This window comes from Salmo salar, chromosome 02 (assembly GCF_965601325.2).
Source record: "Salmo salar chromosome 02, fSalSal1, whole genome shotgun sequence".
Taxonomy (NCBI): Eukaryota; Metazoa; Chordata; class Actinopteri; order Salmoniformes; family Salmonidae; genus Salmo; species Salmo salar.
The window spans coordinates 98,655,001-98,667,500 of record NC_138292.1 but is presented as its reverse complement, the minus strand read 5'-3'; the positions used below and the strand labels follow the sequence as shown (position 1 = coordinate 98,667,500).

The following is a 12,500-nucleotide window of genomic DNA, read 5'->3' as shown; positions in this document are numbered from 1 at the left end:
GGGACCAGACTGACCTGCTGAACTAAAGGACCAGACTGTGTTAGCCTGCTGAACTAAAGGGACCAGACTGACCTGCTGAACTAAAGGACCAGACTGTGTTAGCCTGCTGAACTAAAGGGACCAGACTGACCTGCTGAACTAAGGGACCAGACTGTGTTAGTCTGCTGAACTAAAGGGACCAGACTAAACTAAATACTCTGACCCACAAAACGTCTTTACTAGATTCATGACAGTTGTTCTGTTATAATCTCCACCAGAAGAGGACTGGCCACCCCTCATAGCCTGGTTCCTCTCTAGGTTTCATCACCAGACTGTGTTATGTAGTTTTATTGCAATTTGCAGTTGTTTGTTGGTAAATAATGAACCTTCTACCTTCCGACATGATTTACTGCAGCTGGAAAGAGAGCCGTCGACGGGTTACTAAAGAGATGGGTAGACATTATTTCTAATCCGGTTTCGGAAATTTGACGAACAGAGAAATAGGGGAAGATTTCATACCATGGAATATATTTAAAAAAATTGTCTAAACAGAAGTTGTTTGGGGAAAATTGTTTTATTTTACCTTTATTTAACTAGGCAAGTCAGCTGTGTTAGCCTGCTGAACTAAAGGGACCAGCTAAGAACATCTTATTTTACTACCGGTGCCTTGTTCAGGAGGCAGAATGACAGATTTTTACCCTTGTCAGCTCGGGGATTTGAACTTGCAACCTTTGGGTTACTAGTCCAATGTTCTAACCACTAGGCTACTGCCGTCTCTACACTCTAACCATTAGGCTACGCTGCCGCCTCTACACTCTAAGCACTAGGCTACCTGCCGCCTCTACACTCTAAGCACTAGGCTACCTGCCTCTACACTCTAACCAATAGGCTACCTGCCGCCACTACACTCTAACCACTAGGCTAACTGCCGCCCCTCCACTCTAACCACTAGGCTACCTGCCGCCTCTACACTCTAACCACTAGGCTACCTGCCCCCTCTACACTCTAACCATTAGGCTACCTGCCGCCTCTACACTCTAACCACTAGGCTACCTGCCGCCACTCCTCTCTAACCACTAGGCTACCTGCCGTCCCTCCACTCTAACCACTAGGCTACCTGCCGCCTCTACACTCTAACCACTAGGATACCTGCCACCTCTACACTCTAACCACTAGGATACCTGCCCCCTCTACACTCTAACCATTAGGCTACCTGCCGCCTCTACACTCTAACCACTAGGCTACCTACCGCCACTCCACTCTAACCACTAGGCTACCTGCCGTCCCTCCACTCTAACCACTAGGCTACCTGCCGCCTCTACACTCTAACCACTAGGATACCTGCCCCCTCTACACTCTAACCACTAGGCTACCTGCCTCCTCTACACTCTAACCACTAGGCTACCTGCCCCCTCTACACTCTAACCATTAGGCTACCTGCCGCCTCTACACTCTAACCACTAGGCTACCTGCCGCCACTCCTCTCTAACCACTAGGCTACCTGCCGTCCCTCCACTCTAACCACTAGGCTACCTGCCGCCTCTACACTCTAACCACTAGGATACCTGCCACCTCTACACTCTAACCACTAGGATACCTGCCCCCTCTACACTCTAACCATTAGGCTACCTGCCGCCTCTACACTCTAACCACTAGGCTACCTACCGCCACTCCACTCTAACCACTAGGCTACCTGCCGTCCCTCCACTCTAACCACTAGGCTACCTGCCGCCTCTACACTCTAACCACTAGGATACCTGCCACCTCTACACTCTAACCACTAGGCTACCTGCCTCCTCTACACTCTAACCATTAGGCTACCTGCCGCCTCTACACTCTAACCACTAGGCTACCTGCCGCCTCTACACTCTAACCACTAGGATACCTGCAACAACAACAAAAAAAGCTTGATTCAGTTACTTTTTTAAAACTGTTTTTTTTTTTCTTCTCCAAACTCCATATTTGAGTAGCAGAGAAGTGGATGAAGATGTGAACATTAACTTTTTGTCGAAGATAAGTGGTCAAAGTAGCTGATTTGTGTGAAAGGTTACAGAGGAAGTGGAGATGTCAGAACGGTGAGCTTTAGAAACCTGAAGAAATGCCACGAAAGAGGTCGGACGACAACAAGAAAAGAAAAAAGTATAACAGATATCAAAAAGTTGTACGCAACCAAGTCGAGTGAGACCATTCCGCGCGTTTTAAAGTTTTGAGCGGCGTTTCTAGTTTAAAACGGGTGTAGGTGGAGTAACATTAGCGTGTTGCAGAAGAAGTAAACCAAATATCTAAGTTAAGAGGTTTTGCTGCACAATAATAATACTTTTTAACATGTAGAAGCTCATCTTTCTCTCTAATGTGGTTGAGTTAATCACCAATAATCTATAACTCTATACAGAACCTCCGCACTGCGATACAGAACCTCCGCACTGCGATACAGAACCTCCGCACGGCGATACAGAACCTCCGCACGGCGATACAGAACCTCCGCACGGCGATACAGAACCTCCGCACTGCGAAACAGCGTGCCATCTAGTGGACAGAACATAAAATGACACCTAAGTCGTGACCAACCCCCAGTTAACAGCCGACGCCGTACAGTCTTCATACCCCCTTGACTTAATCCACATTTTTGTGTTAGACTGAATTTAAAAAAAAATTGATCAAAAACCTTTAAAAAAAAAAATTCGTACCTATCTCCACACGATACGACCATAACGACAAAAGTGGAAAAAAATGTTTTTAGAATTGTTTGCACATTTATTGGAAATGAATTTATCCAATTTACATAAGTATTCACAGCCTTGAGTCAATAACATGGTAGCGATTACAGCTGTGAGTCTTTCTGGGTAAATCTCTTAAGAACATTTTAAACCCCTTGATTGTATAATATTGGCCCATTATTCTTTAAAAAAAAACATTATTCAAACTCTGTCAAGGTGGTTGTTTGATCATTGCTAGACAGCCATTTTCAGGTCTCACCATAGACTTTCAATTTTTAGTCAAAACTGTATCAAAGGCTCCCAGATCATCCAGGGATACGTGAAAACACCCTTCCAACTAGCTTCAACCGCAACGAGACAAATGTGGGTCGGATAACGCAGTCAGTCCCACCTTTTAAATACATCACTCATTGCATCCAGCCACATCACGCTGACATACCATAATGTTTAAGAACGTTTAGGGGGGGGGACCGTGTCGTTCAAATGGTTCCGCAACGCAGTAAACTGAACGCATCCCACGATCCCTCATTCTATGCTGGTTGTGAAATTTAAACGTACGTAGGTCTCTAACGGTTACATTACGGACCAACCCTACCGCAAACACTCTAGGCTTACAGTAAGGTACATGCTCTGTTCAGCTGGATTCTGGGTTTACAGTAACACCCACCCTGTTTAGCTGGATTCTGGGTTTACAGTAACACCCACCCTGTTTAGCTGGATTCTAGGTTTACAGTAAAACCCTGTTCAGTTGGATTCTGGGTTTACAGTAAAACCCTGTTCAGTTGGATTCTGGGTTTACAGTAAAACCCTGTTCAGTTGGATTCTGGGTTTACAGTAAAACCCTGTTCAGTTGGATTCCATTCTGGGTTTACAGTAAAACCCTGTTCAGTTGGATTCCATTCTGGGTTTACAGTAAAACCCTGTTCAGTTGGATTCCATTCTGGGTTTACAGTAAAACCCTGTTCAGTTAGATTCCATTCTGGGTTTACAGTAAAACCCTGTTCAGTTAGATTCCATTCTGGGTTTACAGTAAAACCCTGTTCAGTTAGATTCCATTCTAGGTTTACAGTAACTTCCTACCCATAATGCTTTGAGTTTCATCGGCTTCACATGAACATGACAACAAGTAAAAAAAAAATTATAATAAAAAAAAACTCTTTCAAGACTTTATTAACGTGGAAGAAAATTCAACTTTTAAAAAAACAAAACATATTAACATTTTAATTAAATCTGGAGAGAAAATATTTGTACAAGACGAACTACAGGTAAAAACAGGAGCATGTACATGATACAGTCTGTCAGCACGGTTCGATTCCCACAACACCTAGCGTACTACAGACCAGATAGAGAAGTGGATTACAGACAGGATGTTAAGTCAGACAAACATCCAGAGGGGAGACAGACAGGTAGGGGGGGAGACTGGTGACCAGAGAGAGACAGGTAGGGGAGAGAGAGAGACAGGTAGGGGAGAGAGAGAGAGACAGGTAGGGGAGAGAGAGACAGGTAGGGGAGAGAGAGAGAGACAGGTAGGGGAGAGAGAGAGAGACAGGTAGGAGAGAGAGAGAGAGACAGGTAGGAGAGAGAGAGAGAGACAGGTAGGAGAGAGAGAGAGACAGGTAGGGGAGAGAGAGAGACAGGTAGGGGAGAGAGAGAGACAGGTTAGGGGAGAGAGAGAGACAGGTAGGGGAGAGAGAGAGACAGGTAGGGGAGAGAGAGAGACAGGTAGGGGAGAGAGAGAGACAGGTAGGGGAGAGAGAGAGACAGGTAGGGGAGAGAGAGAGACAGGTAGGGGAGAGAGAGAGACAGGTAGGGGAGAGAGAGAGAGAGTGGTGACCAGAGAGAGACAGGTAAAGGGGGGAGAGAGAGAGACTGGTGACCAGAGAGAGACAGGTAAAGGGGGGAGAGAGAGAGACTGGTGACCAGAGAGAGACAGGTAAAGGGGGGAGACCAATCTTGTGTGACTATAATATAAAAATACGTCGTTTCAACATTTAGAGACCGTTGGGGAGATACAGCAGTCCGACTGGCTTATTGTGACACACTCTGATTGGCCAGCAGACAACAGGAAGTGGATTATAGTTAGGGGCTGGGGACCTCCACCTGGGCTGTGATTGGCTGCAGGGTTCAGAGAGAGGAGGAGGGAGGTGATTGGTTAGCGAGGAGTGGAGGACTTGCAGGACAGTAGCTTGGCCACCATCAGTCTGGCGTATCTCATCCTGCTGGCCAGCTCTTTACAGCAGCCAAACTCCTGGATCAGAGACGTCTTGTACGTCCTGAAGTCTCTCTTCTCGTCGATGAAGGACACGGCGCCCATCAGGGGACACAGGATCAACTTGGTGTGGTCCTGCAGAACAGACAACAGATACTCAGAGAGGAGAGAGAGAGACGAGAGGAGGAGAGAGAGAGACGAGAGGAGGAGAGAGAGAGACGAGAGGAGGAGAGAGAGAGACGAGAGGAGGAGAGAGAGAGACGAGAGGAGGAGAGAGAGAGACGAGAGGAGGAGAGAGAGAGACGAGAGGAGGAGAGAGAGAGACGAGAGGAGGAGAGAGAGAGACGAGAGGAGGAGGAAAAGGAGGGTACCTGGAAGAAGTTGATCTGCACCGTGCCGTTGGTGAGGTGGAGGACGATGGCCGACTTGGTTCTGAACCAGTGTCCGAGGTAGGGCAGACGGGCGAGTTCGTCCCCGTCCCGCGGCGTGATGTTGGCGCCCGCCTTCAGAAGGTGCTCCGACATGTAGTTACGGAAATACTTCAACAACGTGATCTAGGGAGGGGTCAAAGGTCACAGGTCAGCTAGGCTCTAACCCTTTAACAGACACTTAGAGAGAGAAGACAAGACGCTTTCCGACAGTTAGCCCGATGCTAGCCACAGCCATAGAGAAGCACTAGCGGCGAGACGCTAACCTTCTTGGATAGCGTAGCTGGGTAGGAGCTAAAGGATTTTTTAATCCCGACGCTATCCGACAGTTAGCCCGATGCTAGCCACAGCCATAGAGAAGCACTAGCGGCGAGACGCTAACCTTCTTGGATAGCGTAGCTGGGTAGGAGCGGACGCTGAGGTAGCTCTCTGCGGCCATCTTGTCGATGTACTGAAGACTGTCTCCGTCCGCGTACATGATCATTCTGGTACAGTCGTTAAACAACACGCCCACGCTGTTATCACACAGCTGATAACCTGGAGGAGAGGAGACGGGGTTGACATGGTAACAGAGACAGAGAGAGACAGGGTTGACATGGTAACAGAGACAGAGAGAGACACAGGGTCGACATGGTAACAGAGAGAGAGAGAGAGACACAGGGTCGACATGGTAACAGAGAGAGAGAGAGAGAGAGACACAGGGTCGACATGGTAACAGAGAGAGAGAGAGACACAGGGTCGACATGGTAACAGAGAGAGAGAGACAGGGTCGACATGGTAACAGAGAGGGTTGACATGGCGACAGTTGTTACCCAGTCCGTATTTGTCGCTGTAGTCGACCCACTTGCTGATCCAGAAGATGGGGACACAGGCTGGGTCCTCGGCCTCCTCTGGAAACACAGGGGTTAAAGGTCAATATGTTGGGCTGTGTCTCGTACCCATGGGAACGAGTCCTCCGAGGGATTGGCTGTGTGTGTGTGTGTCTGTGTCGTACCCATGGTAATGAGTCCTCTCTCCGACGGCTTGGCAGCGTTGCAGGCGTCCAGTTGCTGCAGCAGGTCGTTCAGGTGACAGTCGGTCGCCTCTGGAATCTCCCTGAGCAGCGCCTCGTCTTTCTGCTCCACCTTCTCCGTCCCTGATGAGGACAAGAGGACGACGCTGAAGGAAAGGAAGGCAGGAAAGGAAGGAAGAGGCCGACACTAGACCCTCCGCCGAAGGAAAGGAAGGGAGGAAAGGAAGGAAAGGAAGGAAGGGAAGGAGAAGAGGACGACACTAGACCCTCCGCTGGAGGAAGGGAAGGGAAGGGAGGAAAGGAAGGAGAAGAAGACAACGCTAGACCCTCCGCTGGAGGAAAGGAAGGGAGGAAAGGAAGGAGAAGAGGACGACACTAGACCCTCCGCTGGAGGAAAGGAAGGGAGGAAAGGAAGGGAGGAAGAGACTAGACCCTCCGCCGAAGGAAAGGAAGGGAGGAAAGGAAGGAAGGAAGGAAAGGAAGGAAGGAAGGAAAGGAAGAACAGGCCGACACTAGACCCTCCGCCGAAGGAAAGGAGAGACCCCGACACCAGACCACAGCGTCCTACGTGGTGCGAATCCTAACCTTTGTTGTTGAGAGCGGTGAGCGGGCGCCTCTGGCCAGGCTCCAGAGACGAGGGAGCGATGGAGAAGCGCGGCGGGACGGTGAGGCAGGTGGTGGGGAGACGTAAAGGGATGTAACCCTCGGTGAAGAACTCGTCCGTCTGCAGCTGGGAGACGGTGGGACGCTGGGACGGGTCGGCGTGGAGCATTCGCTTGATCAGAGACGCCGCCACGGGGTTGATTTGCTACAGAAACAGGATTGAAAAAAAAACAGGAAAAACAGAGAGAAGATTTTGTGACGAAAACTGGAAATCAGCACGAATGACCTTTGAACTATTAAGGTAATTGACGCCTTCAGTGTGGTAACTCACCCAGGGGGATAATGTAGTGGTATAATACAGTAGTAACTCACCCAGGGGGATAATGTAGTGGTATAATACAGTAGTAACTCACCCAGGGGGATAATGTAGTGGTATAATACAGTAGTAACTCACCCAGGGGGATAATGTAGTGGTATAATACAGTAGTAACTCACCCAGGGGGATAATGTAGTGGTATAATACAGTAGTAACTCACCCAGGGGGATAATGTAGTGGTATAATACGGTAGTAACTCACCCAGGGGGATAATGTAGTGGTATAATACAGTAGTAACTCACCCAGGGGGATAATGTAGTGGTATAATACGGTAGTAACTCACCCAGGGGGATAATGTAGTGGTATAATACAGTAGTAACTCACCCAGGGGGATAATGTAGTGGTATAATACAGTAGTAACTCACCCAGGGGGATAATGTAGTGGTATAATACGGTAGTAACTCACCCAGGGGGATAATGTAGTGGTATAATACGGTAGTAACTCACCCAGGGGGATAATGTAGTGGTATAATACGGTAGTAACTCACCCAGGGGGATAATGTAGTGGTATAATACAGTAGTAACTCACCCAGGGGGATAATGTAGTGGTATAATACGGTAGTAACTCACCCAGGGGGATAATGTAGTGGTATAATACGGTAGTAACTCACCCAGGGGGATAATGTAGTGGTATAATACGGTAGTAACTCACCCAGGGGGATAATGTAGTGGTATAATACGGTAGTAACTCACCCAGGGGGATAATGTAGTGGTATAATACGGTAGTAACTCACCCAGGGGGATAATGTAGTGGTATAATACGGTAGTAACTCACCCAGGGGGATAATGTAGTGGTATAATACGGTAGTAACTCACCCAGGGGGATAATGTAGTGGTATAATACGGTAGTAACTCACCCAGGGGGATAATGTAGTGGTATAATACGGTAGTAACTCACCCAGGGGGATAATGTAGTGGTATAATACGGTAGTAACTCACCCAGGGAATAGTGTAATTGTTCTTCTTGATTCGGTTGTAGGTTTCCTTCAGACAAGTCGTCTCAAACGGAGGTTTACCCACCAGCAGCGTGTACCTGAGAGAGACGAGGCCTGTTATAATACAGAGCACTACTGGGGGCTCTCGTTAAAAATGTACGAATGTAACGATAAACACTAAAAACCCTGCAAACATACCTGGTCAAATATACATTTATTTATTAGCCCAGTAGCTAAGCTCGTCTACGTTCCACTTACAGGATGCAGCCCAGAGACCAGACGTCAACCTCGAAACTGTGTCCTTTCTTACAGAGGACCTCCGGGGCGATGTAGTTCGGCGTCCCGCATAACGTCTTCTTACGTTCCCCTTCGAATTCTATCTTCGTGGCGAGGCCAAAGTCACCTTGGAGGGAGGAGACAGGGTTTTAGACAAGATGCTGTACACAGGTGTGTGTGTACATTCTGGACCGGCTCACCAAGTAAGTGTGTGTGTGTGTACATTCTGGACCGGCCCACCAAGTGTGTGTGTGTGTGCACATTCTGGACCAGCCCACCAAGTGTGTGTACATTCTGGACCAGCCCACCAAGTAAGTGTGTGTGTGTGTGTGTGTGTACATTCTGGACCGGCTCACCGTGTGTGTGTACATTCTGGAGTGAGTCGTACAGGGTGTGTGTGTGCGCTGCGTACCAATCTTAACGTCCATGTCGTCGCTGAGGAAAATGTTCCCCAGTTTCAGGTCTCTGTGTATCACTCTGTTGTTGTGGAGGTACTGACAGCCTTTTACCAGCTGCATCATATAATAACGGGCCTCGGGCTCCGTTACCGCCTTACGACGCTTATGCAGCTCCAACAGAGACTGAGAGGGGGGGGGGGGGGGGAACGGAGAAATGGAGGGGGTTTAGTAACTATTATATCACTGGGGTTAACTTGGATTTTTTGGGGGTTTAACTTCTGAATGTCTGATTGGAAAGAGGGGACGGACGGGACAATGTACTTAGTCTAAGTTGTCATGCTAAGAAAAAAAAAAGGTTTTTAGTAGTTTGTACAAAATCATAAAAGGGGCAGACTACTTTTATTTAAAGAAAGTTCACGAGTTGTAAATAACTTTTCAATTCAAAAGCACACAAAAAACTAATAGATTTTATAAGTACTTATGCAATCCTAGTTAGTCACCTTGAAAAAGGGGGACACAAGTTGTGTTTTAAACAACAAGTGTTGTTAATTCAAGTAGCTTGTCATGTTGAGCGTTAGGTTTCATTTAACATTTCCTTCCTAGACTAGGAAGTGTCCAAATCTAGATACAGTAGCTCCTAAAAAATACATTAGCAAAGACAACAACCTAAGTAAAAAAAAAAAAGTTTAAAATAAATAATCATAAATCCAACTCACCCTTCGTCTGCAAATTTCCAAAACGACAAAAACAAAATCATCATCCTCGAAAAATCCGTGAAATCCAACAATGTGAGGATTGTCGAGACTCTTGTGAATGGCGATTTCAGAGCTCATTTTTTCCCTCTGATGTGGCTTGAGAATCATAGATTTAGGGACGACTTTACCGGCGAAAACTTCCTTCGTTTCCATATCTGTGATTTCGTAGCATTTAGCAAAACCACCTTTACCGAGAAATCTTCCCCGGGTGTATTTTTTGAACGTACGAGGATCTATAAGAATATCCGGGATTTCTTTCAGAGGAGCCGATTTGGGGTCGACGTTTGTCGACGGGTTCGTCGCCTTGGCTACAGGAGCACTCATTTTTAATAATAATAATTAAAAAAATAATAATAAAGTGCTCTTCGAAAGCAAAAAAATATATAAAGATATAAGTTGACAAATCTAAAAAGAAATAAAAACTCAATACACAACAAAAAGGTTATGCTAACCTACCTCACTTTAGACAAGGCTAACTAGCTAGCTAGCTAGCCTTCCGAGTAAACCACTGAATTCAAATCAAAACTAAACCAAATGTTTTAGCAAACTGTTCGCTTAAAACAATTTTTTAACGTACGATATCCAAGAATCAAATCGATTTTAACTTTAATATAATTGAATTATAATATAAACAAACTCCCCTCACCGTTGATCCTACTTTGCTCGTCGTTTAATTTATTAACAACAGCGTCGACTGAAGCTGTTAGTTTAAATGCTGCTCTGGTCGTTACAGCCGCCTGTGATTGGTCCTGACGAGTTTGAATTCGGACGGAAGCAAAGCATCACGGGAACATAAATAGACCAATTACCGAGCGGGAAATTCATATGCGTAGCACCGATTGGTTAAAACACCTGTAAATAACGTCCCTTATCTTCCTTAGACACGGACCAATCACCGACAACAAAAACCCCCAAGACGATATCCAAATGAATTGTGGGAAATGTAGTAGCTTTGTATTGTCGTGTGAATAGAAAAACCACACCTTATCAAGAAGGAAAAACAAAAATAAAACGTTATTATTACAACCCATCGCCGATAAAACAATACTTGTATGTGTTTTAGGTCAACTATAAACAATAGAACTGTTGACAAAAATGTAAACTCCGTCTGACAAGGATGAGTCTGACTTCTCTCACCCAATTCACGACATTTTCTTTAGGAATGTAGTGAAGTGAAAGTAAAAAATGTCAATAATATAAATAGTAAAGTAAAGTAAAAAAAAAAACAAGTAGTACTTTAAAGTATTTTAAAGTAGTACTTAAAAGTAGTACTTTAAAGTATTTTTACTTATGTAGTTCACACCACTGGTTTTAGGTTAGCGTAAAGGCAGCCTCATGCTTCCCAACAAAAACACAGTTCCGGACAAATTCATGCACATATTTGGTGTTTTCCTGTTCCTAAATTCAATCTGGAGTCCAGAGGGCGCTCAGAGTGTGCTCTGGGCGTTTGTACATTCAGAGCGGGCTGTCAGATTGTCCTGTTGTTAAATTCAGTGCGTTTCGCTTTCGGAAACGTTCAGAGAGTACGCACTGAACGCTCTGGCCGAGGAGTAGGGTCGATCCGAGCGTTTTGACCCGTGGATTGATGAGGAATTGAAAAAAACGGTATGGTTAAGAGGGATGAGGCAAAAGGAATAGCAAATAAGTCTCCGCTGCACAACCGATTGGCAAACGTACTGCAAGGAATAAGTTAGTCGTAAATATTTCAAAAACTAAAAGCATTAGATTTTGGACGAATTATTCACTAAATCCTAAACCTCAACTAAATATTGTAATAAATAAATAATTAAACTGCTTGGATTAACCCTGGATTGTAAACTGTCATGGTCAAAACATATTGATAACAACAGTAGCTAAGATGGGGAGAAGTCTGTCCATAATAAAGCGCTGCTCTGCCTTCTTAACAACACTATCAACAAGGCAGGTCCTACAGGCCCTAGTTTCTACCTTCTTAACAACACTATCAACAAGGCAGGCCCTACAGGCCCTAGTTTCTACCTTCTTAACAACACTATCAACATGGCAGGTCCTACAGGCCCTAGTTTCTACCTTCTCAATAACACTATCAACAAGGCAGGTCCTACAGGCCCTAGTTTCTAGCTATAGTCTCCAAATCTCACCACCACTACCGTGGATTCCCCTCAGGACCTGTTTACCCTGTTCTACTCAGCTAACTCCCTCAGTCTCTACATCAGTTTTTTCTGCAACTCATCTGAGCTTCCCTTGACGAACACTCCATATCTCCCTGTGTTACAATAAATATTTGGGTTTAATTCATCCCTGTTTCCTCATCTAAGTCTGTTCCTGGGTTCCCCTGTGTCGCGTATGATCTGCCCCGAGAGATGGAGATTGAGTCCCGCGTTGTTCGTCAGGCTCAGCTGAACCGAGCCTGATCCAGGAAACGGTCCTTGTAAGGTTCTGTTTGTGCCAGATTCAGTTCAGCTCTGATGTTCTTCAATGGGGCCCGTTCTACTCACCTCACCCTGTCACCCTGGCATGAACCGGACTGTCGCCTTCCAGGCGTCAGCGAGTTTTGGTGGAGAAAGACGCTCGGGAACAAAACCTCCACCAAAACCTAGATCCGGGTCTGCTTCGCCCTCTTCCCATAATCAATCGCCCCCTGGTCACACATAGCTTTGGACTTCGTCACTGACCTTCCCCCCCGTCGAACGGTAACTCAGTCATTCTCACTATTATTGACCGATTCGTTTTTTCTTCAAAGCGGCTCACTTCCTTCCCCTCTCCAAGCTTCCTTCCTCCCGGGAGACGGCGGACCTGCTGGTATCCCATGTTTTACGGCTCAATGGCATCC

General features: G+C 46.2%; 1 protein-coding gene across 1 annotated transcript; it reads right to left on the bottom strand.

Annotated features, from left to right (window-relative positions):
* Positions 1-3,850: 3,850 nt before the first annotated feature.
* On the bottom strand, positions 3,851-10,675 carry LOC106592455 (polo-like kinase 1 (Drosophila)). The gene is made up of 10 exons (XM_045712501.2): positions 9,650-10,675; positions 8,948-9,116; positions 8,518-8,662; positions 8,264-8,357; positions 6,931-7,153; positions 6,328-6,468; positions 6,146-6,223; positions 5,716-5,870; positions 5,277-5,459; positions 3,851-5,040 (listed from the first exon to the last, which is right to left on the bottom strand). The coding sequence occupies exons 1-10, from the start codon at positions 10,010-10,012 to the stop codon at positions 4,849-4,851; spliced, it is 1,743 nt and encodes a 580-aa protein (XP_045568457.1). The 5' UTR covers positions 10,013-10,675; the 3' UTR covers positions 3,851-4,848.
* Positions 10,676-12,500: the final 1,825 nt, after the last annotated feature.